Genomic DNA, 24,600 nt, shown 5'->3' with positions numbered 1-24,600 from the left:
CTGACTTTAGTCAACCAAGATATTCAAGCAACCTTTTTTCTCACCTAAGACCAACTAAAAAGTTACAAAAGATTTACCACAAAAATGGACCAAAATCGCAAAGTTTGGACCTGGATTTGAATCATTCCAAAGTCTGAAGAGATTCAGATCCAGGATTTAGTTCAGTCTTATTTATAGTGTCAAATTTAAAAATGTCCCCCTCTGAAAAAACAAAACAAAACTGAGAATGAGAGGAAGGGCATGACAGTTTATTTGCGGAAACTGTACCATTCTGATAATGTTGTACTGTATATAACATAACAGCTTCATTTTCTCTTGGATATGAACATTTCAGTACTGTTAAGTTCCTAAAATCTTTAATTGGACCACGGTAATTTTCTGAAGTCTTTTAACTGCTCAAGCTGAATGAATTTGATTACAGCCTCATATAATTACCACATAAATATTTATTAAAACAGTATCTGGCTTAACCAAGCACAGGCTGAAACTCCAAACCTAACCCATCACTCTCTTAAGTATGTAGTAAACAATATCTGGGAATAAGATCAGCTATTGTTCGAAGACCGCTACCCCTACAATGAGGTACTATGAGGAAGGTTAAGGATGGTGAGTCAGCATTATGACAATGTCAAGTACTTTTATTTCCTCAACATTGTTTGCAATTCTCTTGTAAACAGTTTCTTTCCTTATTGGTTGTCCTTTTATTTTAACAAAGTGTTGTTTTTTTCTTTGCTTATCAGTATCACTGCTGTCAGCAAACCTCTTCCTGAAATAGCTTTGTTGACTAACCATCACCGCAGGGCAATCCAAAAATCTTGTGAAAATGTGGCTGCTTGCTTTTTTTGTTTTGTTTTGTTTCTCCATCTAACAGCAGTGGGGTTTTTAACCTATTACAGTTGGCACGATCCAGTCAGATAACTGCTGGATTTCTAAGGTATAGGTGGTTAATATTTTGTACTCCATCTGAATGATATCCCAACTGCCTAGTTTCCTGGCTTTTGTTTGTTTTAAGCTAGCTCTGTGTGTGTGTGTGTGTGAGTGTGTGAGTGTGTGGGTGAGTGAGAGAGAGAGAGAGAAAATTAAATTCAGTTTCCTTGGTTCTTGTTTATAGTTTTTGTCTCCTTCCTTTCTCGTAGTGACCTTCAGAAAGTGAACTGGTAGGTTAAGGATAAAGTTTAGACTGATTTCCTTGGTTTAGATCAGATAACTGTTATTTTGAGACACTGTTTGTGTGTATACACACACAATCAACTTTGCAAAAATCCATATACAAAAAAGCAAGACAATAGTTTAGTTAAGTTCTAACTGGGTGTTATAAATATAAGAAATGCTTCCCGTTTCCTAGTCAGTTCAGCCAAGACTGCTTTCAAACCATTTATACCATTGAACATCCCTGAAAATTTGTGACCTAGTAAACCAGTGAATCACAGTGGAGTCTCAATTGACCATGTAGGTCTGTATTTGAATTTACACTGAACCAATAGCCAAACAATGAGCAATCATCTCCAGCTATCAAGTACACAAACAAGTGTTAGTCACTTCGCCTGTATACACGGTCCCTTGACACATTTCATTCCTCTGCTTCTATTAGATTAGTTCTCCAAGTCTCTACTCACAATAATGTATTCTAACATAAAACCCCTCACTATGTAATCATGGTAAGAAAGGGAATACAGTGGTGCTGTACTCTTCGCTTGTATGTTTAAGGTTCTGGCAAATGTAATAAATAGTCTTCATTTTCAATTCTAAGAAAGTGTGAATTGATTTTAAATCCTGCTTTTTGAGCCAACATTTATCACAGGACAATACTTGCTGTGCCAATTAGATGGTGGCAGCTGATTATTTCAGTCAATATGAGATTTCATAATCCATTCCTGTCACAGGCACCAACCCTTCATTCAGTCATAAAAATGTGGCTTACTAGAAAAGGAAAAATCAAAAGTCTAAAGGCACAAAGTCGCATAGCTGCTCTAGTAGGAGTTTGTAAACAGAGAATTGGTTGAATTTAGGAAATCCAAATCTAGGAGAATAAAAAGGCATCTGAAGCAGGCTTTTATCTAGCCAGCTTAAAGACCCAAAAGGTTTTGAGGTCTACAAAGTATGCACTAAAATATCATACTTCAAAAAGCAATAAGGCAAATAGTATAATCATTATTTCAAAAAAGTTACAATGGTAGTGTAGGCATAAACAGTATAATTTAGTTACAATGTGTGGTACTGTTTCTATTACATAGCCATATTAACCATTTCCTTCTTACTTAATTAGAGATTCAGCTGGGACTCCAGATGAACACAAAACCATTCTTGTACCACCAACAGTTGGCAACAGTTCCTCCATAACAGTGATTTTTACTCTGCTGCTTAAATCACTCTCATACTCTGAACAGTCCACAATTCTAAGTTAGGAGATTAAACACTGTCATACTTGTGAAGAGCTTCTTCTAACTTTTGCGTCACTTTTTGGAAAAAAAGTATTTGCTGTTTTAAGAAATGTTGCATTTGTGACTTAAAGTCCCTCACTCGAATTTGGTGGAAATGATGAATTTCTGCCAAGGTGGCAAAAGAAATAATGTTACAGCGATCTTGAATACCATCAGCCTTCTGGACCTCCATCTTCCCTTCTTCCACATGCCGCTTACTCTCCTTTACTTTGGTAAGGGCTCCTGTATAAAGAACAAAAAAGGAATATTGAACTAAATAGATTTAACTATAGATTTAGCTACTGTACTTTACCAATATATTCAAATTCTCTGGCATACTAAAAGTCCTTTCTCTCTCTCGTTCTCTCTGTTACACAGCTGCAGATGTGTACTTAAATCTGCAATGCAGCTATTACCTACCTCTCAGGCATTTCACATGTCTAGAAACTTGTATTTAGGATAACTTAAAACTCATTAGCTGTAAAGATAAGCAGCCGTAAACACAGTAATATCTGTGCCATATACTCTATCTCTCAAAAACATGTAGACAATAAACTGTTATAACAGTTTCAGTTTCAATAAACTGTTATAACAGTTTCAGTGCTTTCTTACAAAAGTTTAACTGAAGAGGAACTGATGTCAGTGACCAAGGTTTAATAAATTTAAACAAACTCGTGAAAGGGATCACTGAAACTGAACTATTATGCTACAGAACAGTGGTTTTCAAACTGCGGGTCATGACCCAGTACTGGATCACGGAATGTAAGACACTGGGTTGCGGTGGCTCTGGTCAGCACCGCCAACGGGGCGGTTAAAAGTCCCATTTGCGATGCTGCCTGGCTAAGGCAGGCTAGTCCCTACTGTTCTGACACCGCGCTGTGCCCCGGAAGCGTCCAGCAGCAGATCCGGCTCCTAGGCAGGGGGACCACTGGGCTCTGTGCACAGCCCCTGCCCTGAGCACCAACTCCACGCTCCCATTGGTCGGTTTGGGCGGTGCCTGCGGGCGAGAACCACATAGGAGCTGGACCTGCTGCTGGCCACTTCCGAGGCACAGTGCAATCCGCGGTGCGAGGACAGGCAGGAAGCCTGTCTTAGCACCCACACTGAGCCACTGACCGGGAGCCGCCTGAGGTAACCCTGTGCCCCAATCCCCTGCCCCAGCACTGAGCCCCCCAAAACCCAGAGCCCCTTCCTGTACCCCAACCCCTCATCCCTGGCCCCACCCCAAAGCCTTCACCTCCAGCCCAGATCCCTGACCCCCCCCCAAACCTGAAGGCCCTTCCTGCAACCCAAACCCCACATCCCTGGCCCCACCCCAAAGCCTAAACCCCCAGCCCAGATCCCTGAGCCCCCCCCCAACCCGGAGCCCCTTCCTGCAACCCAAACCCCTCATCCCTGGCCCCACCCCAGAGCCTGCACCCCCAGCCCAGAGCCCTGACCCTCTGCTGCATTCCAACCCCACACCCCAATCTCCTACCCCAGTCCTGAGCCCCCCAAACCTGGAGCCCCTTCCTGCACCCCAAACCCCTTGCCCCTAACCCTGCACCCCCAGCCCAGAGCCCTGCCCCAGCCCTGAGCCTCCCCAAGCCCAAAGCCCCCTCCTGAACCCTAAACCCCTTATCCCTGGCCCCAGCCCAGAGCCTGCACCCCCAGCCCAGAGCCCTGACCCCTTCCTGCACCCCAACCCCCTGCCCCAATCCAAAACTCCCTCCCACATCCTGAACCCCCTCATTCCCATCCGCAGCCCTCGCTCCTGCACCCCAACCCTCTGTCCCAGCCCTGAGCCCCTCCCAAGCCCCTCAGCCCCCAGCTCCGATGGATCGCAGGCATCAACAATTTTCTTCAACTGGGTTGCCAGAAAAAAAGCTTGAAAACCACTGGTCTGGAAGGTAAAGCAGAGATTCCAGAAAATCAATTGTAGAGATGTCATACCCACAGTTTAGTATAATCCCAGCAGCAGGAGCAGGGTCTTTGAGATCTAGATCTAAAGACTGGCCTACAATGAAAAATTAGATTTGACATAGCTACACTGCTCAGGGAAGGTAATTTTGTGGCCTGTGCAGCATAGTTAGGTTGACCTAGCCCCCACTGTAGATGAAGATAGGTAGATGGAAGAATTCTTCTGTTGATCTAGCTATCACCTCTCAGAGAGGTGGATTAAATACACCAATGGAAAAAACCCTTCTGTCAATATAGGAAGTGTCTACACTATGGTGCTACAGCACTACAGCAGTGCCCTAGCCAATGTAGTGTAGACATACCATAAGTAGCTGTAGTCATAGGATTTTACCAATACAGAGTTGCTCTAAATACCTCAAAAATTAACCACGGGAAGCATTACATAAGCAACTTTTTCTGATTGGATAGACAGATAATGAAGAAAATAGCTAAAAATAAGCCTTTTTTTTTTTTTATAAAGGCTCTAAGATTTTATTTTGCTGAAGTTGGGTTCTATGCCCTATCAAACCCAGAGCGGCTATAAATACTGTATTTATATTTCAATATCTTAAATCAGTCAGTATGCTTTTTAAAGAAAGATAGAGAACACCTACATTAACAGTAGGGAAAACAAAATATTGCAAGACACTGACTAGACAGATGAATCTTAAGCCTACATGAATGCCGTTAGAATAGTCTTGAACATACAGAATTCAGCCTACATACAAAAGAAGATGTCATTAAGAGACTTATCTTTTCAAATTTCAGTGAGTGTTCAAATGTACCATTCAGCTCTTATGTTCTGTATAGTGGGGTTAAATACTTAATACACAAAGAACCTGGGAAGTTTATTGCAATATATTTCTTTAAGAGCTAAGAAATACAGAAGTAGATATTAATATCTTTCTCCCTCACCCAGGTGAATACAGGACAAAGTACACTGAATGAGTTCAGGCTAACTATCAATAAAAACAGATTAAAATACTGTTCCTGGAACTGGAAAACTTCCACTAGACATACTTGGATCTGGTCCGCACTGCAGACCTATATCAGTATAATTACGTCACTCAGGAGTGTGAAAAGTCCACACCGTATACACCGTAGTTATGCCGGAAGTAGTGCTAGAGCTGCTCTGCATCAACTCCTACAACTTCAGAGCTGCAGTAGCTCGCATAGATAACGCATTCCAATGAAGAGGTGGGTATTGGCCCACAAATCAGCTATTAAAACAATCCATTGGTCTCATACTTACTCTACCCTGGTCCATCTAAAAAACTAAACCAAACCCCCTGTATGTGAGGCACAGCGAGCTATGGAGCACTTGCCTATGCCTATAGACTGTCCCCTTCCAAGAGTCAGGTAGAATATACTCCTAAATCTCCACTGATTTCAGTGTTCTTTGCAAGCAATGATACTTCTTTCAGTGGGGAAAAAAAATGTAATTTGGGGCTTGTGCAGAAAGAAGACAGATGGAATTGTTTAATCTGATCGTACTATAGTTGCAATGTGGGAAATATTGTTATGCGAGATACAGAATATCCAAATAATTATCTTCCAATTTGATTTTTAGAAACCTTACACACCAAGAGTCATAAGTATTGCTAGTTTTTTAATACTCACTTTATAGCACATGCTCTCCTCAAACAATTCCACATTAATACAACTTCTCTATATTTATAGTTCACACATAAACCAGAAAATTTTATAAGTGTAAAGAGTGTTAAAGTCATATTGATCATTAAAATCCAAATACAATTAGAAAAAGGATCCTAAGTAGAATTTTTAGAATAATTGATATTGTTGACCTAATGCAGCAGGATTCATGCAGGTACTATAACAGAATTCTCCATTAACATCTAGAATAGAATAGATTCTAGCCCTAGGTCAGCAATACATGTAATGAGTGCATATCTTTACACACAAACTTGCTTGCTTTATAAAAATTCATGGATTTAGAGTAATATACTAAGAAAGCAATTAACCTTCAACTAACCTAAAAAGAATAAAAGGGAAAAAAGTCAGTTTGATCTCTATTTGATTACCAAAAACAGAGGTTCTATTTATTTTTAAACAGCATTAAGCATAAAGCAAACTGACATTCACTCTATAACATGATTTAGCAATTAGTTAAAACTGAGCCTAGTGAAATTAATCCTAACAAAAACTGATTTGCTTTTGCATTCTCAGTAATAACCTCTTGCAATTATGTAGCACATTTCAGCCCAAAGGGTCTCAAAACACTTCACTATAGCCCCATTTGGATCCACACAGGTGAATCCATGAGCCTGAGAAGAGCCTAATTGATTACAATGAGGCTCTGCACAAGGGATGTTAAGGTCCATTCATGCAGATGCAACTGCAGAACTACTGGGACCTATAACCCTGATATATAGCCACATTTGAGGGTGATGACAGCATGGTATATTGCTTGTTAACAACTAGGGAGGGGAGAAGGCAGAGAAAGTTTGGCCAGGACACCAGGGCAAACCTTTACTCTTTATAATTTTTTTAATCTACTTTAAAATGCTGAGGCAAAGCAAAGAACACAATCAGGCAGGGCTGCAACACACTTAAAAAAAAAATAGTCTGGAAGAAGTCATTGAGTTATGGTGCATCAGGACATAAAGATTTCTGCTAAGTGTATGGGGGGGAGGGAGGAAAAAACAAGATGTTAGGATCCTTAAGGTATGGCATAGAGAATAATATGAAATATATTCATAGCAGTACAATATAATAGCAGTATTATTATATTAGCAGGAGGGACATTACAATGGGGCTGATCTAAAATTGTGCACATTGATGCCTGTGAAGATATTAATTTTGGCATTTCCTAATTTTTGAGTGCTTATTTTGCAACCATAACATGCTTTTAATGTATTTTTGTGTGTATAATAGAATATGCAATCCATTTCATTTCTATATATAGTACCATTGATCCAAAGTATAGGATTATTAGCAGGAGAGATAGACTAGATGACCAAAATATTACTTCCAAGTATTACAAATCTAGAAAATCTTGCTCATGGTTCTAAAGCCAACTGAGCTTTTGTTATCCAGCTTTGAATTCAAGTTCTAGGTGATTAGGATCAGCCCTCAAATAGCAAAGAGGGCATGGATCAAAAGCACTAGAAAAAACTGCATCACCGAACTGAAAAAAGGAGGGGGAAAATGATGTAAAGATGGAAATGCTATTTTTTGTAATCCTCAATCCAAGGTCCAATGCTAAACAGTTGGATGTTCAACAGATACCCCTTAGAGGCTTAAGGACCACAGGTTCCAGTAACAAAACCTCCTGCTCTGATGTTGTATTGTAATGAAAGAGGAGACTAGAGAATGCAATGATGTAACAGGATTTAATAAGGAAGATTTATAATTATGTTACTAGCAGCCAAGAAGACTGACAATTTAAAATTCCTACCAAAAATAAATGCTTCCAGCTGTGAATCGTATAACAAAGTTGCCACATCTGGTCCATATAGAAGCTCTGAGACAGCAAAAGAAAGTGGAATGAGACAGTAAAAGGGCTTGCAGTGCAAATGTCTGTGGCTGTGAGCAGAGGAGGAAGAGACAATATAATTCTCAAAACAAAGCAAAGCAAACCATTGTGAACATTGTTCACATCAGGACAAAAATAAGTATTTTTTTCCCCTCTTTTACATGGAGGGTCCTTACCACATTAGAAATGCCATTGGGTGCACAAGCTATAAAGAGAATGTATCATTCACTACTGAAACAGTCACCTGTAAGGTAAAACAATAATGCATTAATAGCATACAGCAACAATACAAACTGTTCAGGATCATGGGATTAACCGCAAGTGAGTGGGTATACATCTCCTCCGAAAGATGGCACTTGAAGCAGCAGTGAATATTTTCTGACAGCATGGTGAGTCTTTGGCTTGGTCTACACTACCCCCCTAATTCGAACTAAGGTACGCAACTTCAGCTACGTGAATAACGTAGCTGAAGTTCAAAGTACCTTAGTTCGAATTAGTTCGAACTTACCTTGGTCCACACGCGGCAGGCAGGCTCCCCCGTCGACTCCGCGGTACTCCTCTCGGCGAGCTGGAGTACCGCAGTCGACGGCGAGCACTTCCGGGTTCGACTTATCACGTCCAGACTAGACGCGATAAGTCGAACCCAGAACTTCGATTTCCAGCCGTCGAACTACCGGGTAAGTGTAGCCAAGGCCTTTGGTTCACTACCAACTTACAGGAAAGTGTACCTACTATCAAATCACCAATACCTGGTACTCCTAAACTTTCCCACCAAACTCTGGTTGTAAGAACTGACAAGGTAACACACAAAGGTCCTCTGACCATAATATTTCTGTCCTATATTGGCAACCAAGCTGTGATTCTGCTAATATAGTTCAAGACAGATAATTTGAATAAGATCTATTTCAACATGAGCCAGAGATAAGTGACAAATTAAAACTGGTCAGCTTGCTTATTATAACCCTGTTTGTTTTCAGCAAATATCAGATCCTTATCAATCAAGTGAAGTCCTTAGAGACTCTAAATTAGAGATTCCTTTAAAAACAACTGTACAAAAGGTATGTAACATGAGAAGCAGGGGCAGAGTTCCAACAAGGAAAGGACTGCAGGAATATCCTCCTCCACATTATGGTACCAGTATCGCTATTTTATGCAATATCATTTTATTAACTGGAATCAGAGAAAAAAGTGAGGAAAAGAAACAATAGTTGAGAGTTGCATGTTTTGCCTCTCATGCAAGACCATAGGTCTTTCTAGGGTTACCATACGTCCGTTTTTTCCCGGACATGTCCGGCTTTTTGGTAATCAAACCCCCGTCTGGGGGGAATTGCCAAAAAGCCGAACATGTCTGGGAAAATACCGGCCGGGCACTTCCCCTCCCGCGGCTGCTCTGCTCCTCCCCTGACTCTTCGGCTCTGTTTAAGAGCCGAGCTGCCCGAGCGTTCTGGCTTCGGGCAGCCCCCTTGCCTCCGGACCCTGCGCCGCCGGAGCAGAGCAGCTGGAGCCCGGGAGGGGAAGTGCCCGGCCGACGGCTGGGGTCCGAAGCCGGTAGCACTCGGGCAGCTCGGCTCTTAAACAGAGCCGAAGAGTCAGGGGAGGAGCACAGCAGCTGGAGCCCGGGAGGGGAAGTGCCCGGCCGGGGGTGCAGGGTCTGGAGGCATGGGGGCTGCCCGAAGCCTGAGCGCAACCGACTTCATGGTTCGCCGGGCAGCCTCCAGACCCTGCACCCCCGGCTGGGTGCTTCCCCTCCCGGGCTCCAGCTGCGCTGGGGAAGCGCCGGCCAGGGGCCCAGGGTCTGGGGGCTGCCTGGCAAACCGTGAAGCCGGTAGCGCTTGGGCAGCCCTTTTCACGTGGCTGGGAGGGAGGAGGGGGAGTTAGGGCGGGAATTTTGGGGAAGGGGTGGGGAATGGGCGGAGTTGGGGTGGGGCCAGGGCCCTGTGGAGTGTCCTCTTTTTTTATTTTTTAAATATGGTAACCCTATCTTTCACTAACCAGGCTTATAGAGCTTAGCTGTTCCTAAAGAAACTATCAGTGTGGCATCCAAGCCAGGCAACTTGGAAAGAGGACCAAACAATCACTCACTCAGTGCTCTTTTCTGAACAAGATAATACATCAACTTCAAATAACCAATAGACACATTTTGAGTGAGTAGTAAAAAGGCAGTAGTCACAGAATGACAGAGCTGGGAAAAATCAGGGGAGCTTGAATGGTCTGGCCTTTGTATTAGTGAAAAGTATGGCAAAAACAAGGAACGCCACATTCTTGAATGCCTCCTTTGAGAAGTCCACCAGCCAATGAGCTTCAGTAGGAAATCCTCCCTGATGAGTCTGTGCAGAAGTACAAAAGTTCCTCAGAAATACTGCTCTCTCAAAAGCAAACTAAATGAGAGTTAGAAAACATGATGGTCTTTGAAGAAACTCTAAATTTAACAAAGAATATCTTTCAGTGGTTACAACTGTGAAATCTGGTGAAAATAAAAAGGTCTGTAATGATCCTTTATCCCTATCCAATCAGTAAACTATGCAATACAACTTGGCGGATTATTAGAGTAAAATAATATAACTTTTTGCTGCCATCAAACTGACCCTTATTTTAAATCTGCAGGGCTACTAGTAGGCTTCCCGGATTCCTCTTGAATACTGAATAGTGTGCTTTTAAAGTGGTAACCTTGAACTCTAACCTCTCCTTTCCCTTGCCTTCCTTATATTAAAACAAGCTATTTTAAAATAAAGCCATTTCTACCACGTAGGGAGAACATAGATATCCATTCACTTACCATATCACTTTTACAGTATTATATACAAAGTTGCAAAAATGAAAAATGCAATTTGAAACAGGCTCACTTTTTTCTTATCTAGGATCCAAACCCTCAGACTATTTTACTACAATGTCTGGCCTGGAGTTCTGAAAAGACAAACATTTGGTAGCCCATGAATGCATACATGAAACTTGATTTACCTGTCACTCTCAGAGGACAACTGAGTTTTTATGTGATGTATTCATCCCACTCACTAGAAGATTCTGAGAGCAGAAGCGACCTCTCAGCAAAGGCTGAGAGCAAATTAACCTTAAACTGCCTGCTTATTCTTCAAAGAAGAGCTACCTGAATCTGCATATTAAGTTTCCTCAGTAACAGCAGCCATGATAAAAAGCGACAAAGAGTCCTGTGGCACCTTATAGACTAACAGACTTATTGGAGCATAAGCTTTCGTGGGTGAATACCCACTTTGTCAGATGCATGTAGTGGAAATTTTCAGAGGCAGGTATAAATATTCAGGCAAGAATCAGTCTAGATAACGAGGTCAGTTCAATCAGGGAGGATGAGGCCCTCTTCTAGTAGTTGAGGTGTGAACACCAAGGGAAGAGAAACTGCTTTTGTAGTTGGCTAGCCATTCACGGTCTTTGTTTAATCCTGAGCTGATGGTGTCAAAATAGCAGCCATGATATCCACCCCAAATTCACAGTCCATTGTTTATCAAAAGGATTTAAAATCCCTTCTCCACTGGCAAGTACACAGCTTCCTTGGTGAGCATAAGGTCCAAAGCAAGCAATTACTGCAAAAGTGAAGACATTATACAGATATAATTATAGTCCCTACAGTTGCAAAGAAAGCCCATTGAAACAGACCAATAAATCCAAGCATTGTCTTCTTCCTGAGTCTATAGAGAGCTTCAGTTCCTCTGCTACACAGGTTTGCCAACCAACAGAGCCCCAAACTAATCCAATTCTAGACAATGTTTGCAGTGCTGTTGTACCTGTGTTAGTCCTAGGATATTAGAGTACTTCACCCACTCTGGCTATCTTTTACTAGACCAACTTCTGTTGGAGAAACAGACAAACTTCTGAGTTACACAGAACTCTTGTGATCTGAAGAAGGGCTCTGTGTAACTTGAAAGCTTGTCTTTCACCAATCCAATGACATTACCTCACCCACTTTGTCTCTCTAATTCTAGACAGTCTCACTACATCTGTGCAGTACACCAACAGCAGTAAAACCATCAAGAATTATGTCAATTTCATGTTGCCCCTCACACTGCTCAGGGATACTGTATATGGGTTTACAATAATCAAGTTTTAGCCTCCACTCTAGTCAGCTTCCCCATTTTAAAAGAGGAATATTAGCCATTCACATAGATATTGTGAAGATTCACATTCATTAACATCTGTACAGTACTTTGAGACCTCTCAGACAGTGCAGTTGAAGCTAAATATCATCAAAGGGCCTTTTACAATTCCCATTTACTTTCTTAAAATGGAATTTAAAAAAAAAGAATACTCTCCTCTTGCGCTTCAAAATGAAGGTATGAAGTGATACAAGGGATTTCACTATTGACAGACTATTTTCTTAATGTCATCAGCACAGATTAGAGAAATTTGCTCATAGTAAATGATCTTGCATATTCTGTACATTAACCAGGTTATATGACAGAAAATAGCTTAATAAGGTTTTTTGCTTTAAGTTAAAAACAGAAAATCTCTCTGAGCCTTAAGCGTTGAATATACAGCAAAGCTGTCATAATGAAAAACGGAGAGCATAGTAACTAAGAAGGAACCAATTACTACCCTAACCTAGAATCAGGTTTTGGAGTCAAATGGGTTGTCTACATTGCAGTTAAGACACCCAGGGCTGGCCTGTGCCAGCTGGCTTGGGCTAAGGGGCTGGTTAGCTGCAGTGTAACTGTTTGGGCTTGCGCTTGCGCTGTAGCCTGGGATCTAAGACCCTCCGACTGTACAGACATCTATGCCACAATTAAACAGCCCGAGTCAGCTGGCACAGGCTAGCCACAGGCATCTAGCTGCACTGTACACATACCAAAAGAGAAGGAAGCAAGTTATCTTCAACACCACAGGGTGAAAATAGTGACTTATCTCTTCAGATCTAGCCAACAAAATATATACACCCAGACTTTTTAAACTGAAGATGATGCTTTTCTCCATGAAGATGGAAAATATAAGAGGAGTTCTATCTTTCAGAAAAGGAAAGTGGCCTGCACTTCAAAAGGCAGTTTTATAAAGGTTACAAGTGCTTGCAAACTATCTGGCAGACAATAACCACCCACCTCAAAAACTTGGTCCTGTATGAGGATACTTAATTTGTTTTTGTTTTTTAAACTCCCATGTCCCCTTGTTGGAAAAATAACTCTTACAATGTTAGGCCCTGGATCCTGCAAAGGCTTTTATGGGAAAAGTTACTCACATCTGTAAATATCTGCAAGACTGGGGCCCAATTCAGCATACTGACATCATAGAGTCTGCAGTGACATCATAGTTAAGAAGTGTGACTTCTTTCTTTTCGATGCCTGCTTGTTCATCCACTGCTCACAATGATATTAGAAGAAAATAGTTACTCTCAAAAATTGGGACTCAAAAGCTGAAAGGACTAATGTTGTACTAACCATTTAAATTCACACTTTGATTCGCTACTCAATGATCAGATTAAGTAGGAGATTGCTTACATTGGGTGCACTTCCAGTCACAGCAGGTGTGATGTTCATAGGAAACTGCTACACATATTTCAGCGCAAAAGGTTAGTAAAATCAGCTTCACACCTAGATACAATTCAGATACCATGCAAATAATAAAAGGTGATTGATGGAGGGGTTTAAAAGTTCTATGGTTTCCAATTTTTTTTCTAGACTTAATGGTTACATTTATTCAGTTTATATGTAGCCAATTAATGACGTAGAAAGCAGATGGTGTTAAATGAGTTTCTATTTTTAAAATGCCTAATGTAAATAAAAATTGTACATATGTGATTGTAATCCTGTCCTTCCACACTCCCCCTCTTCAAATGTCACTTGTCTTCTTAGGATGTAAGCTCTTTGGGGCAAGGGCAGTGTCTTTATAGCCCCTAATACAATGGACTCGGAATTACATCTGTGGTTCTTTGGTGCTACTGTCATATAAATATTAAACACAGATTTAAGAGACCTCTGCAGATATATTTAGTATCACTGATTACCTTGTGATGACTGATCTCCCGTCTGCCACTATGCCTCATCTTTATTAAAAGTACACTTGACAATGTACATTATCAATGGAAACAGCTAATTAGAGATGAAATATTTCAAAGTCCACAAAGGTAAATATACCACTTTTGACAAGTACCATCACCACTAAGAATGTTTAATTAGTCTAAGCTGCAGTATAAGGCTAAAAAGTACCTCAAATCACCTGCAAGTGAGAGCAAGATAAATGAAAGGAACTCTACAGAAATATCAGCCTATTGAACATTTTACCTCCAGCTACAAAAGGGAAAAAAATAAACTGCTGTGCAACAACAGTGTGTAACAAGCTAGATCGGTTTGCTTTTCGGTTTCATTCAAAATTCAACTTCAACAATTTTAAAATAAATGTATATACTATCCTAAGATATGCCAGACCTACGTGTCATTTTCAGCAAAGGGCCTTGTCCTGCAAACATTTAAGCACATGCTTACATTTTACTCACAAGTAGTACTATTGACTTTATATGCAATACGCCTGGACTGGCATCTGTCATAATATAATCATACAATAACCTATTCCTTATATAGCGCTTCTCAGCAGATCTAAAAGCACTTTACAAAGGAGAGCAGTATCATCACCCCCATTTTACAGATGGGGAAACTGAGGCATAAAGAGGCAAAGTGATTTGCCCAAGGGTCAAGTACCCAGCAGGCCAGTAGCAGAGCCAGAAATAGAATCCAGGTCTCCTGAGTTCTAGTCCAGTGCTATATCCACTAGGCCACATTTTAGATGCCAGTGTGCTAATGGCATAACAAAAGCTCCAGCTAGTTGATGCTGTTTCTGTTTTCTTTTCTTACTCACGTTCCCTGTATTGAGTCTCTCTTGAAGTGTGTACCACACCCCACTAGGCTGGCATTGTTTAAGTGTCCAGTTCTAAGATTGGAAGTGTCCAGTTCTGCCTTTTCAAGGGCCTGTCTACAGTCTGAGATTTTGACTTTGACACCATTTCAGACAATGACCTACATCTTCAGAAGTGACTAAGGATTCTGAGTGCCCCAGTTTGAGTATACACCTTGAGACACTTTAAATGGGCCTGAATTTCAGCAATGTTCAGCACCCACCCTCTGAAAATCAGACTACTATAAGTGGTCTCAAATTAGGCAACCAAACCCACTAATCACTCTTGAAAATATAAGCCACTATTGTCTTGCAGAAATTGTATAGTTTATGCATCATCTGGCATACAGTATCTACATGAGAGTTCATAATCCTGAGGCAGCACATGAACAGACTGATGGTCTCAAATTCCAGTATATAGTTCTTAGCTTCTCATGTCTCTTGTGACATGAGGACTTTGTGTTTGACAGTGTCTATGAAACCACAGTACATGACTGATTTATACTGGCATTGACTGGCTTTTTTCATGATCAGTTGCCTATGATGAGGGCCCTACCAAATTCATAGCCATGAAAAATGTGTCATGGACCAGGAAATAAGCCCTCCCCCATGAAATCTAGCTATTGGAGGAGAGGCAGAAGTGCAGGGCTGGAGGCACCCCAGCCAGGGGCTCTTGGGCTCCAGCTGTTAGTCTCTGGGCTGGGGAGGTCTTCCCCTGTGCAGCCACTCTCTTGGGGAGGTGAGACCGACTTCCGTGTACCTCCCCCTGCTGCAGGAAGTTCCGCAGCTGGGCAGCAGCCCCAGAGCTTCCTGCAGCCACAGGAGATTCATGGAGGTATGTCTAACCTCCCCCATGTTTCTGGGAGCGCCCCAACTGGGGATTCCTAGCTGCTACTCCTATCCCTCCCCAGCCCGGGCGGGACTAGCAGCTAGGAGTCCACAGCTGGAGCACTCCCAGCAGCACAGGGGAGATCAGACACCTCTCCATCTCAGGGAACCTCCTGCAGTTGCAGGAAGTTCTGAAGGCAACACAAAAGTGAGGGTGGGAATCCCGCTACAACAGCTTTGCGACCCTCCTTCCACAACTCCCTTTTGGGTCAGGACACCCATGGTTACAACACCATGAAATTTCAGATGTAAACATTTGAAAACATGAAACTGACTAATTTTTAAATCCTATAGCTGTGAAATTGACCAGAATAGACCCTGAATTTGGTAGGGCCCTAGCTATGACAAATCTGTGTTCTTCCAGGATTTGAAATGGCAAGTGTCTGTTACTGTTTTTTTCCCTCTGGAAAGAGCTGATCACTACTTATACCAGGGGTCTCAAACATGCAGGCCGCATGTGGCCCACCAAGCTCCCCGCGTACCCCCTCCCCCCGGTTATTTCCTGCAGCCGCCAAGCTCCCCGCCCCCCCAGCACACCGCATCCCTGCTCCTCTGCCTACCTCCAGGCTCTTCCCTTAGCACTTTCCAGGAGGGACGGGGGAGGAGCAGGGTGCTGCGTGCTCAGGGGAGGAGGCGGAGAAGCGGGGCAGGGGCAGGGATTTGGGGAAGGGCTTGGAATAGGGATGGGGAAGAGGTGGGGCAGGGGAGGGGGCCTCATGGAAGGGGTGGAGTGGGGGCAGGGCCGGGGGCAGCTTGTGGGGTGGGTCAGTGATGCGGCCCTCGGGCCAATGTACTAGTCCTCATGTGGCCCTCATGAGGATTTGAGTTTGAGATCCTTGACTTAGACTGTAAGGGCTTATGGGCAGAGACAGTCTTTTTGTTCTGTTTTGTACAGTGCCTAACTCAATGGGGTGCCAGTCTATGATTGTATGATTATAGCATCTAGGAGTTCCAAACAGCCAGGTCCTACAGGAAGAGATAGAAATAGCTCCCTTCCTGTCAGAGTGATGCCACTAAGTCCCCCAGCACTTTTGTAAATGCTCTGACTAACTCAAAAGACAACTACCTCTATTGGAAGTGCTTCACCTATGGATGGCAGCAAAGAAATTTTCTGTGAGATAGAATAATAGGGATGTGCAGATATGCCCCCTTCAAATCTATGGAAATTCTATAGTAAATGCTGCTTTTATTGATGGCTACAATGGCGAGTGTCTCCATCTTGAATGCTGATTTCCTCAGGAATTTATTGAAGGTCACCAGATCAGGGTGGACTGGTGAAGGCAGCAGAAAAAGTTAGTAGCGGCATGCTACAGTCAATAGTAGTGACTTGATACAGGTGGTACCTGCTTTGCTACATCCTTTAATGGTACTGCTCCCTGCAAAGGTCTGGGAGAGGGAAGGGACATGTCTCATGCCACCTGTTTGACCATTACCGTTTGCCTGCCATTATTTGGCTCTGTTGCTGCCCTCAGGAGGAAGACTGGGTGTGCCCTGCATAGGAATGGCTGTTGAGAGATCCCTGGAGTTGGTCCACAAAAAAGGCTGAGATCCTTCTCAGATTAGATGAAGGAAGATGCACAGGAAGCACACCTTAGCATTCTTGCTCTTTTTAGGCCATGTCTACACTATCCAGCTTACAACGGCACAGCTGTACCGATGCAGCTGCACCTCTGTAAGACTGCTTGTGTAGCTGCTCTATGCCAACAGGAGAGAGCTCTCCCATCAACACAGCGCTGTCCACACTACCACTTATGCTGGCAGAACTATGTTGCTCGGGGGTAGGGGGGAGGTATTTTTTTCACATCCCTGAATGACATAAGTTTTGCCGAAATAAGTGGTAGTGTAGACAGGGCTTTAGTTTCCTTCACTATTACCGCTCTCTGCTAGAACTCTGGGTGCTGCAGTATCTCAGGGGGACCACTTGGGAGGCTGGTTAGAGAGAGGCTTTCTTTTGAAACTTCTGCTTCAGGCTATGTGGTGCAAAAGGACAGATGAACCATGTTCAAACACGACACATATCCAGACCTCTGTTTGTACCATGCACTTATTTCTTGCACCATATGAACACTTGTGAGCCAGCTTTTGTATTCCCCCACATCTTCACCCTATCATGTAAAGAGGAAGCAGTGGGAGGAGTTCTTGCACTAAGCCCAGGCCCCCAAACTTCAATGTGCAGCTGTGTATGGAGCAAATAGCAAAAGGAAGGAGACTAGAGCCTCCACCTGATCAGGTGTGCATCAGGTACAGCAGACCCCATTTTTTGCTCTGTCAGGATTGTTTTTGGGGACTGGGTAATGAGTTTTCCAGTGATGCATCTTGGATTATGTGGAGACTTGATTATAGAAGTAGTAAATATGGAGCCCATCTTTATGAAACCTGCCCACTCTTCCAGGATGTCAACTGGGTAGTCTTTTTGGGGTTTATTGCAAAATGTGTAGCATGTTGTTTAAAGCAGAAGACTAAACACAGAAAGACTTTATGTTTTTCAGCCAATCCAACAGCTCTGCTATAAACACCTATGATTTTGTTGAAGGAGGCAGGATGTCATAGCTCCTTATCATAGAATATTAGGGTTGGAAGAGACCTCAGGAGGTCATCTAGTCCAACCCCCTGCTCAAAGCAGGACCAACACCAACTAAATCATCCCAGCCAGGGCTCTGTCACGCCGGGTCTTAGAAACCCCTAAGGATGGAGACTCCACCACCTCCCTAGGTAACCCATTCCAGTGCTTCACCACCCTCCTAATGAACTAGTGTTTCCTAATATCCAACCTAGACCTCCCCCACTACAAATTGAGACCATTACTCCTTGTTCTGTCATCTGCCACCACTGAGAACAGCTGAGCTCCATCCTCTTTGGAAATCCGTTCAGGTAGTTGAAGGCTGCCAATAAATCCCCCCTCACTCTTCTCTTCTGCAGACTAAACAAGCCCAATTCCCTCAGCCTCTCCTCATAAGTCATATGCCCCAACCCCCTGATGATTTTCGTTGCCCTCCGCTGGATTCTCTCCAATTTGTCCACATCCTTTCTGTAGAGGGGGGCCTAAAACTGGACGCAGTACTCCAGATGTGACCGCACCAGTGCCAAATGGAGGGGAATAATCACTTCCCTCAATCTGCTGGCAATGCACCTACTAATGCAGCCCAATATGCCGTTAGCCTTCTTGGCAACAAGGGCATACTGCTGACTCATATCCAGCTTCTCATCCACTGTAATCCCCAGGTCCTTTTCTGCAGAACTGCCGCTTAGCCAGTCGGTCCCCAGCCTGTAGCGGTGCATAGGATTCTTCTGTCCTAAGTGCAGGACTCTGCACTTGTCCTTGTTGAACCTCATCACATTTCTTTTGGACCAATCCTCCAATTTGTCTAAGTCACTCTGGACCTTATCCCTACCCTCCAGAATATCTACCTCTCCCCCCAGTTTAGTGTCATCTGCGAGCTTGCTGAGGGTGCAGTTAATCCCATCATCCGGATCATTAATAAAGATGTTGAACAAAACCGGCCACAGGACCTTCTTTAATACTGGCAGCTTTCTTTATTCTACTGATTATGACGTTAAAGGGCCACTGTCAGCCTTAAAAACAAAATCACTTTCATCAAAAATTACACTTTGTAATTAAAAAGTTACACCTTGCTACAAACAATCCAAGATTATTAGAGCAAAAAGACTGGAGAAAAAAAATCTCCCTTTTTATTTTCCTGTTAATTTACTTAGTATATTTGCCACACACTGTATGTAATCAGTTATAGTCCCTAACCCTACAACTGGATCTGTGCAGACATCACGGAGTTCCTGTGTGGCTCTGACTGCAGAATGAGGGCCTCGTTAATGGTCACCTGTATCGCTCCCATGCAATATTCTGGTAGAAGCTCATTTGCATGAACTTCCCCAAGTTCAACAAGAGAGTGAATTTACTCCTAACAGCTGCAAAGATTAAAATGAAACTGAAAAGGTAAAGAAGATGTATGTAGAGAAAGATGAGTTGGGACAAGCACATATGGCAGTGGTCACCAACCGGTCAATCAAAATCAACTGGTCGATCCTGGAGATTCTCCCAGTCGACTGCGAGGGGCTGCCTGTTGCCGCAAAGGCAGGGTCGCTGCCTGCCCCAGCCCCACACCACTCCCAGAAGCGTCCAGCATGCCCCCGGAGCTCCCACCTGCACCCAAACTCCCTCCCAGAGCTTGCACCCCTAAACCTCTCCTGCACCCCAACCCCCTGCCCCAGGCTCAGCCCAGAGCCTCCTCCCACACTGTGATCCCCTCTGCCCCAGCCCAGAGCCCGCACCCCCTCCCAAACCCCTGCCCCAGCCCGGTGAAAAAGAGTGAGGGTGGGGGAGAGATAGCGACGGGGGTGGGGAGGTAGGATGAAGTAAGCAGGGCGGCGCTTAGGGAATGGCAGGGTAGAGCCTGGGTTGCTCTTAAATTCAAAAAGTGATCTTGGGTGTAAAAAGACCGGAGACCACTGATGATGTGTTGCTTTTGGGCCTTCCACATATGAGCCTCCCAAAAAACACTAGCACAGCAGAAAAACCTCTATTTTAAAAAAAAGAAAGTAAAGCTGCAGTACATACTACTTAAACAGTGTTCTATTGGAAAATTGATGACATATTTAGTTTTTTTGTTTGTTTGTTTGTTTTAAAATCATACTGATGGTATTCCTTTAACTTAGTTATTGAATTCCTCACTTTAAAATTCTCCATTCCCAAAACAAATGCACTTTACCAGGATCAAGCTCCTTTTTTACTTTAAAAAATTTGGTGTAAGTCGGGGGTTCTCAAACTTCATTGCACCAGTACCCACTTCTGAGAACAAAAAGTACTTCATGACCCCAGGAGCGGAGGACCAAAGCCTGAGCCCGCCTGAACCCCACTGCCCTAGGTGGTGGCGGGGGAGGGGGGAACCTGAAGCTCAAGGGCTTCTGCCCCAGGCAAGGGGGCCTATAACCTGAGCCCCGCCACCCAGGGCCAAAGCCCTCGGGCTTTGGATTCAGTCCTGGGCCCCATCAAGTCTAAGTCAGCCCTGGTGACCCTATTCAAAGGGATCCCGACCCACAGTTTGAGAACCACTGGTGTAAGTTAATCACAGGGTAATGCCAACGAGAGAAATTTTCCAAAACAAAAAGATTAGCGTAAATTTCCCCCTCTCTTTCTTGAAATAATGTCATTCTCCAAAATTTTACAGTGAAACAAATCTGATTTAGATGAGTCTTTCCTTGTCATAAAAGACACATAACAAAAACTTCCCTTGCATCAAAGCTGGAAGTGTATTACAGTGATACCTGTGAACTCTGGCTCCTCAGATTTTACCAGAAATCTGTGATTCCAACATGGACTTTATAAATACCTATCTCTTTCCAATCAAACTGTTTTGCCTTTGTTCTGAGGTGGTGTTCTAGCAAAAACTTGAAGGCATGTCATTTAGGAAAAAATAAAATGAATTTTTCTACCATTGGGGGCGGCAATTCATGCCCTGCATCTTACCGTACAGAATGCATTAGTGATTAGATTACATTAGGAACTGACCTATCAGGGTCAGGAGTCTAGTATGGATAGCATCTGTACTGTAAAGTTAAGGTTATCTAAATAAGATTTAACATAAAGTTTTATGTATGTGAAAAATGTTACTAGTTACACAGTTCTTTTACAGTATATGACAGAGGTGACCAAACTTACTGGCTCTCCAAGCCGCATATGATAATTTTCAGAAGTTTGAGAGCCATAGCACGTGCCTGCCAGGGTTGAGGCTTCTGCCTCATGAGGTGCTCCCTGCTCCTGATGAAGCCCCTACCCGCACCACAGGACAGAAGCTCCCCACATCTGGTAGGCGGAGAATGGTGAAGGGTGGGGGGGCTCCACAAGCCACAATTCAACTGCAACAGAGCCTGGTTTGGCCACGCCTTCTACTGAAGGGTAGTTTCTTTCCCAACAATGAATCCCAGTGTCTTACAAACAACATTCAGAAACTCTGAAACACTGTTACATCTCAGGGTGAAGGTGGTAGCTACGAGGACAACAGTGAACAGAAGAACCCGCTGAGACAGCAAGAGGAAGAATATGAAATTTAAACTAAGAACACTGCAGCAAACTATTACACTCACTGAAGTAGATCCTTAGGCTATGTCTACACTACAAGTGCTACAACCCCACAGCTACAGCAACATCGTTATTTAGACATCTACTACAGCCATCAAAGGGGTTTTTCCATCAGTCGATGGAGTAGTAAATCCACCCCCTCAAGAGGCAGTAGCTAGATTGACAGTGCTGTCTATACAGCTGTGGGAGGGTGGAGGAAATGGGGGAGGTGTATGAATTTTTCACACCTCTGAGTGATGTAACTAAATTGACCTAGAGTTTTAGGTGTAGACCAGGCCTAAGGGTCCAGCCATAACAGACAAGACACCAGCTGCTTTCAATATCTAATTCAAAACCTTGCATCGTAAAGTGCACATAATACAAGGTTATGCTGTGACACCTCAAGCAAGTCATTCTTGCTCTGTGGCTCAGTTTGCCCATTTGAAAATGAGAATATTTCTAAATGGGTTCTTGTAAATACTGTTTGCAAAGTGCCTTGACAAGTTGGGATGAAGGAATTATAACTGTATTATGTTCTCAGGTAATTTCAGATTAAATCTTTAAAAATCAGTTAAACTGTTTTAAGATATTAATTATACTAATAGATGCTTTTACAGCACTGAATTTGCAGGATGTTTTATAAACAAACTCAATGATCTTCAACATATCTGTACCATAGGCAGGTATTAATTCCCATTTTATAGATGAAGACGACTGGCTTAGGGCCCAGACCTGTGGCTTTTAACCGGTTAGAATTAGTGGAATAGAATACCACTAAAGTGGTATGGAATGAAACTTTTGTATTATTGCATTTAAGCTCAGTGGCAGTTCTTCCTGAGTAAATGCAACAGGCTTTAACTGAAAACCACTGACACGGACTGAGCTAGGATTAGCACTCAGGAGTTCCTGGTTCCTACATCACCACAGAGAGATAGAGATTGAATGGCATGTTAAAGATAGACTCAGGGATGTTACCTTTCTGGACATGGATGATGTCTGGGAAGTTGGCCAGATGCCCCTGATATAGCGCTAACAAATCCATCACAGGGTCAAGGTCCTGTCGGGGCTGCTCTGCAAAGAATTCCCCAATGGCGTCGTAAGCTTCCCCCGTGAAGGCAAGGGCTTGGTTGAGGTTGGCAGAAAAGGCCTGCTGGTCCAGCTCGAAGGCCTGGCTGAGTCCCTTGAAGGAGTGCCCCACCTTCTGGTACTCCTTCTTAAAACCAGTGACCTGCTTACGGGCAAACTCATTGGCGGTGTGGGTGAGCTGCATGGTGCTCTCATCCATCTTCTTGGTGAAGCTCTTGAAGCCATCCACCCGGCTCTCCACCTCCTGTAGATCCAGGGCAGCGGCAGGGCCGGTGGGGACGCTGATGGTCAGGAAAAAGTTGGCGCCCACCATCTCGTCCTTCTCGGCTTTGCGCTTGCCCTGCTTCCAGGCCTTCTCATCGGTGCTGGGGCAGGTGAGGAAGTGTCGGAAGGCATCGCACTGAGCCAGCACTGGGTGGCTGCACATGTGGTCCATCCACCAAGCCAGGCCCTTGCGACGCTTGGAGATAAAATCCTCCTCGAAGCGGCCCGTGGCCTGCTTCTCGGGCAAGTGGGGCACGGAGATGACAGGGAACTTCTCTGCCAAGCGCCCATAGAGCCAGTCAAAGTGCTTGTAGCGGCGGTGCACCTGCTGCCCGGTGTTGCTGGGTACCAGCTTGTAGGCAATGTAGCTCTTCATACCCTTGAACTTGGTCTGCTTGGTGGGGTCCTCAATGGAGCACTGGAAAGGGTAGGGGTTCTCCTGCCACTCGGGCCCCCACGGGCCCAGCACCACGCAAAGCTTGTCCCCATCCTTCACAAAGCCAGAGGCCTCGCCCAGCACGAACGCCTCCCCGCCCGACTTCACAAAGGTGGAGAAGCGGTTGAGGTTGCGGCTCACGGTGGCGGAGCTCTTGGCCCCGCCGCCGGGGTGGTGGTGGGGGTGACCGGGCTGCTGGCTGTTGCGGGAGCCCAGCGAGAGGTCCGAGCGGGTGGAGAGGCGGTACCGGGCCGAGGTGTGGCCGCCGCCCCCCGCCGCATCGTAGTCCGGGTAGGAGCTGCCCAGCACACCCGGCTCGTCCGCCACCGTGGAGGTGTCGTCCCAGTCATCGTCCCAGTCGTCGTCGCTGCCCTGGCTGGGCTGGTAGGAGCCGCTGTAGGGCGCGGGCGGCAGCGGGAAGGGCTCGGCCGCCGCCGGAGGGGGGAGCTGCTGGACAGGGGGCTTGAAGGCAGCCGGGGGTACCAGGGGCTCGAAGCCGCCGGGGGGCAGGTTGGCGTAGCGGGCCCCGCCGGCAGGGGCGGGCGGCTCCGCAGCCGGAGCCCGGATCACCTGCACGTAAGAGGCCGGGAAGAGGCCGCGGTCGCCGTGGCTGTTGACCCCCTCGAGCCAGCCCTCGATGTCCTGCTCGCTGCAGAGACTCAGCACCTCGTGCTCCCGCAGCGAGATCTCCCCCGGGTTCTCCGACCTGAAGTCATAGAGCGCCCGGGCCCGCAGCGCCATGGCCCCGCCGGGCAGGGGCCGGACCCAGCCCTGCCCTCCCGGGCAGCCCGGCCGCTTCCCCGTGCTGCCTGCGGCGGCGGCGGCGCCGCCTCCTCCTCCCGCCCGGGGCCGCCCGCTGCTGCTGCCCCTGCTCTCGCTGCTCCCCCCGGCGGTGGGGGCGGGCGGCTGCGGGGCGCCCGGGCTTTGCTCACAGCGGCGTCTGCCCACCGCTCGGTGCCCAGCTGGAAGCCGCCCGCGGAGCCTTGCAGCGCGGCTGCGGCTCCCTGCGCTGTGCGCGGCGCCTCCGAGACCCCGCTTCACCCCAGCGGGGGGAGCAGGGGGGCCGGGCTGGGGACTGTCCCACGTAACCAGTTTCGCTAGCTAATCCAGAGCCGAGAGGCAGGGCCGAGGAGCCGAACGCAGAGCAGCCGCC

At 45.0% G+C, this 24,600-nt stretch overlaps 1 protein-coding gene across 2 annotated transcripts; it reads right to left on the bottom strand.

Annotated features, from left to right (window-relative positions):
* Nucleotides 1-227: 227 nt before the first annotated feature.
* On the bottom strand, nucleotides 228-24,324 carry SNX18 (sorting nexin 18). 2 transcript variants are annotated; one of them, XM_034773629.1, is made up of 4 exons: nucleotides 23,969-24,324; nucleotides 23,863-23,936; nucleotides 22,637-23,828; nucleotides 228-2,663 (listed from the first exon to the last, which is right to left on the bottom strand). In XM_034773629.1, exons 1-4 carry the CDS (start codon nucleotides 24,186-24,188, stop codon nucleotides 2,410-2,412), a joined length of 1,740 nt encoding a protein of 579 aa, XP_034629520.1. In that variant the 5' UTR covers nucleotides 24,189-24,324; the 3' UTR covers nucleotides 228-2,409. The 2 variants fall into 2 exon arrangements, with proteins under 2 accessions (XP_034629520.1, XP_034629519.1); XM_034773628.1 differs by having other exon boundaries at nucleotides 22,637-24,324.
* Between the last annotated feature and the right edge of the window lie 276 nt (nucleotides 24,325-24,600).

Source organism: Trachemys scripta, chromosome 6 (genome assembly GCF_013100865.1).
Source record: "Trachemys scripta elegans isolate TJP31775 chromosome 6, CAS_Tse_1.0, whole genome shotgun sequence".
Taxonomy (NCBI): Eukaryota; Metazoa; Chordata; order Testudines; family Emydidae; genus Trachemys; species Trachemys scripta.
The sequence above is the reverse complement of the archived record's forward strand: the minus strand, read 5'-3'. Positions and strand labels throughout refer to the sequence as shown.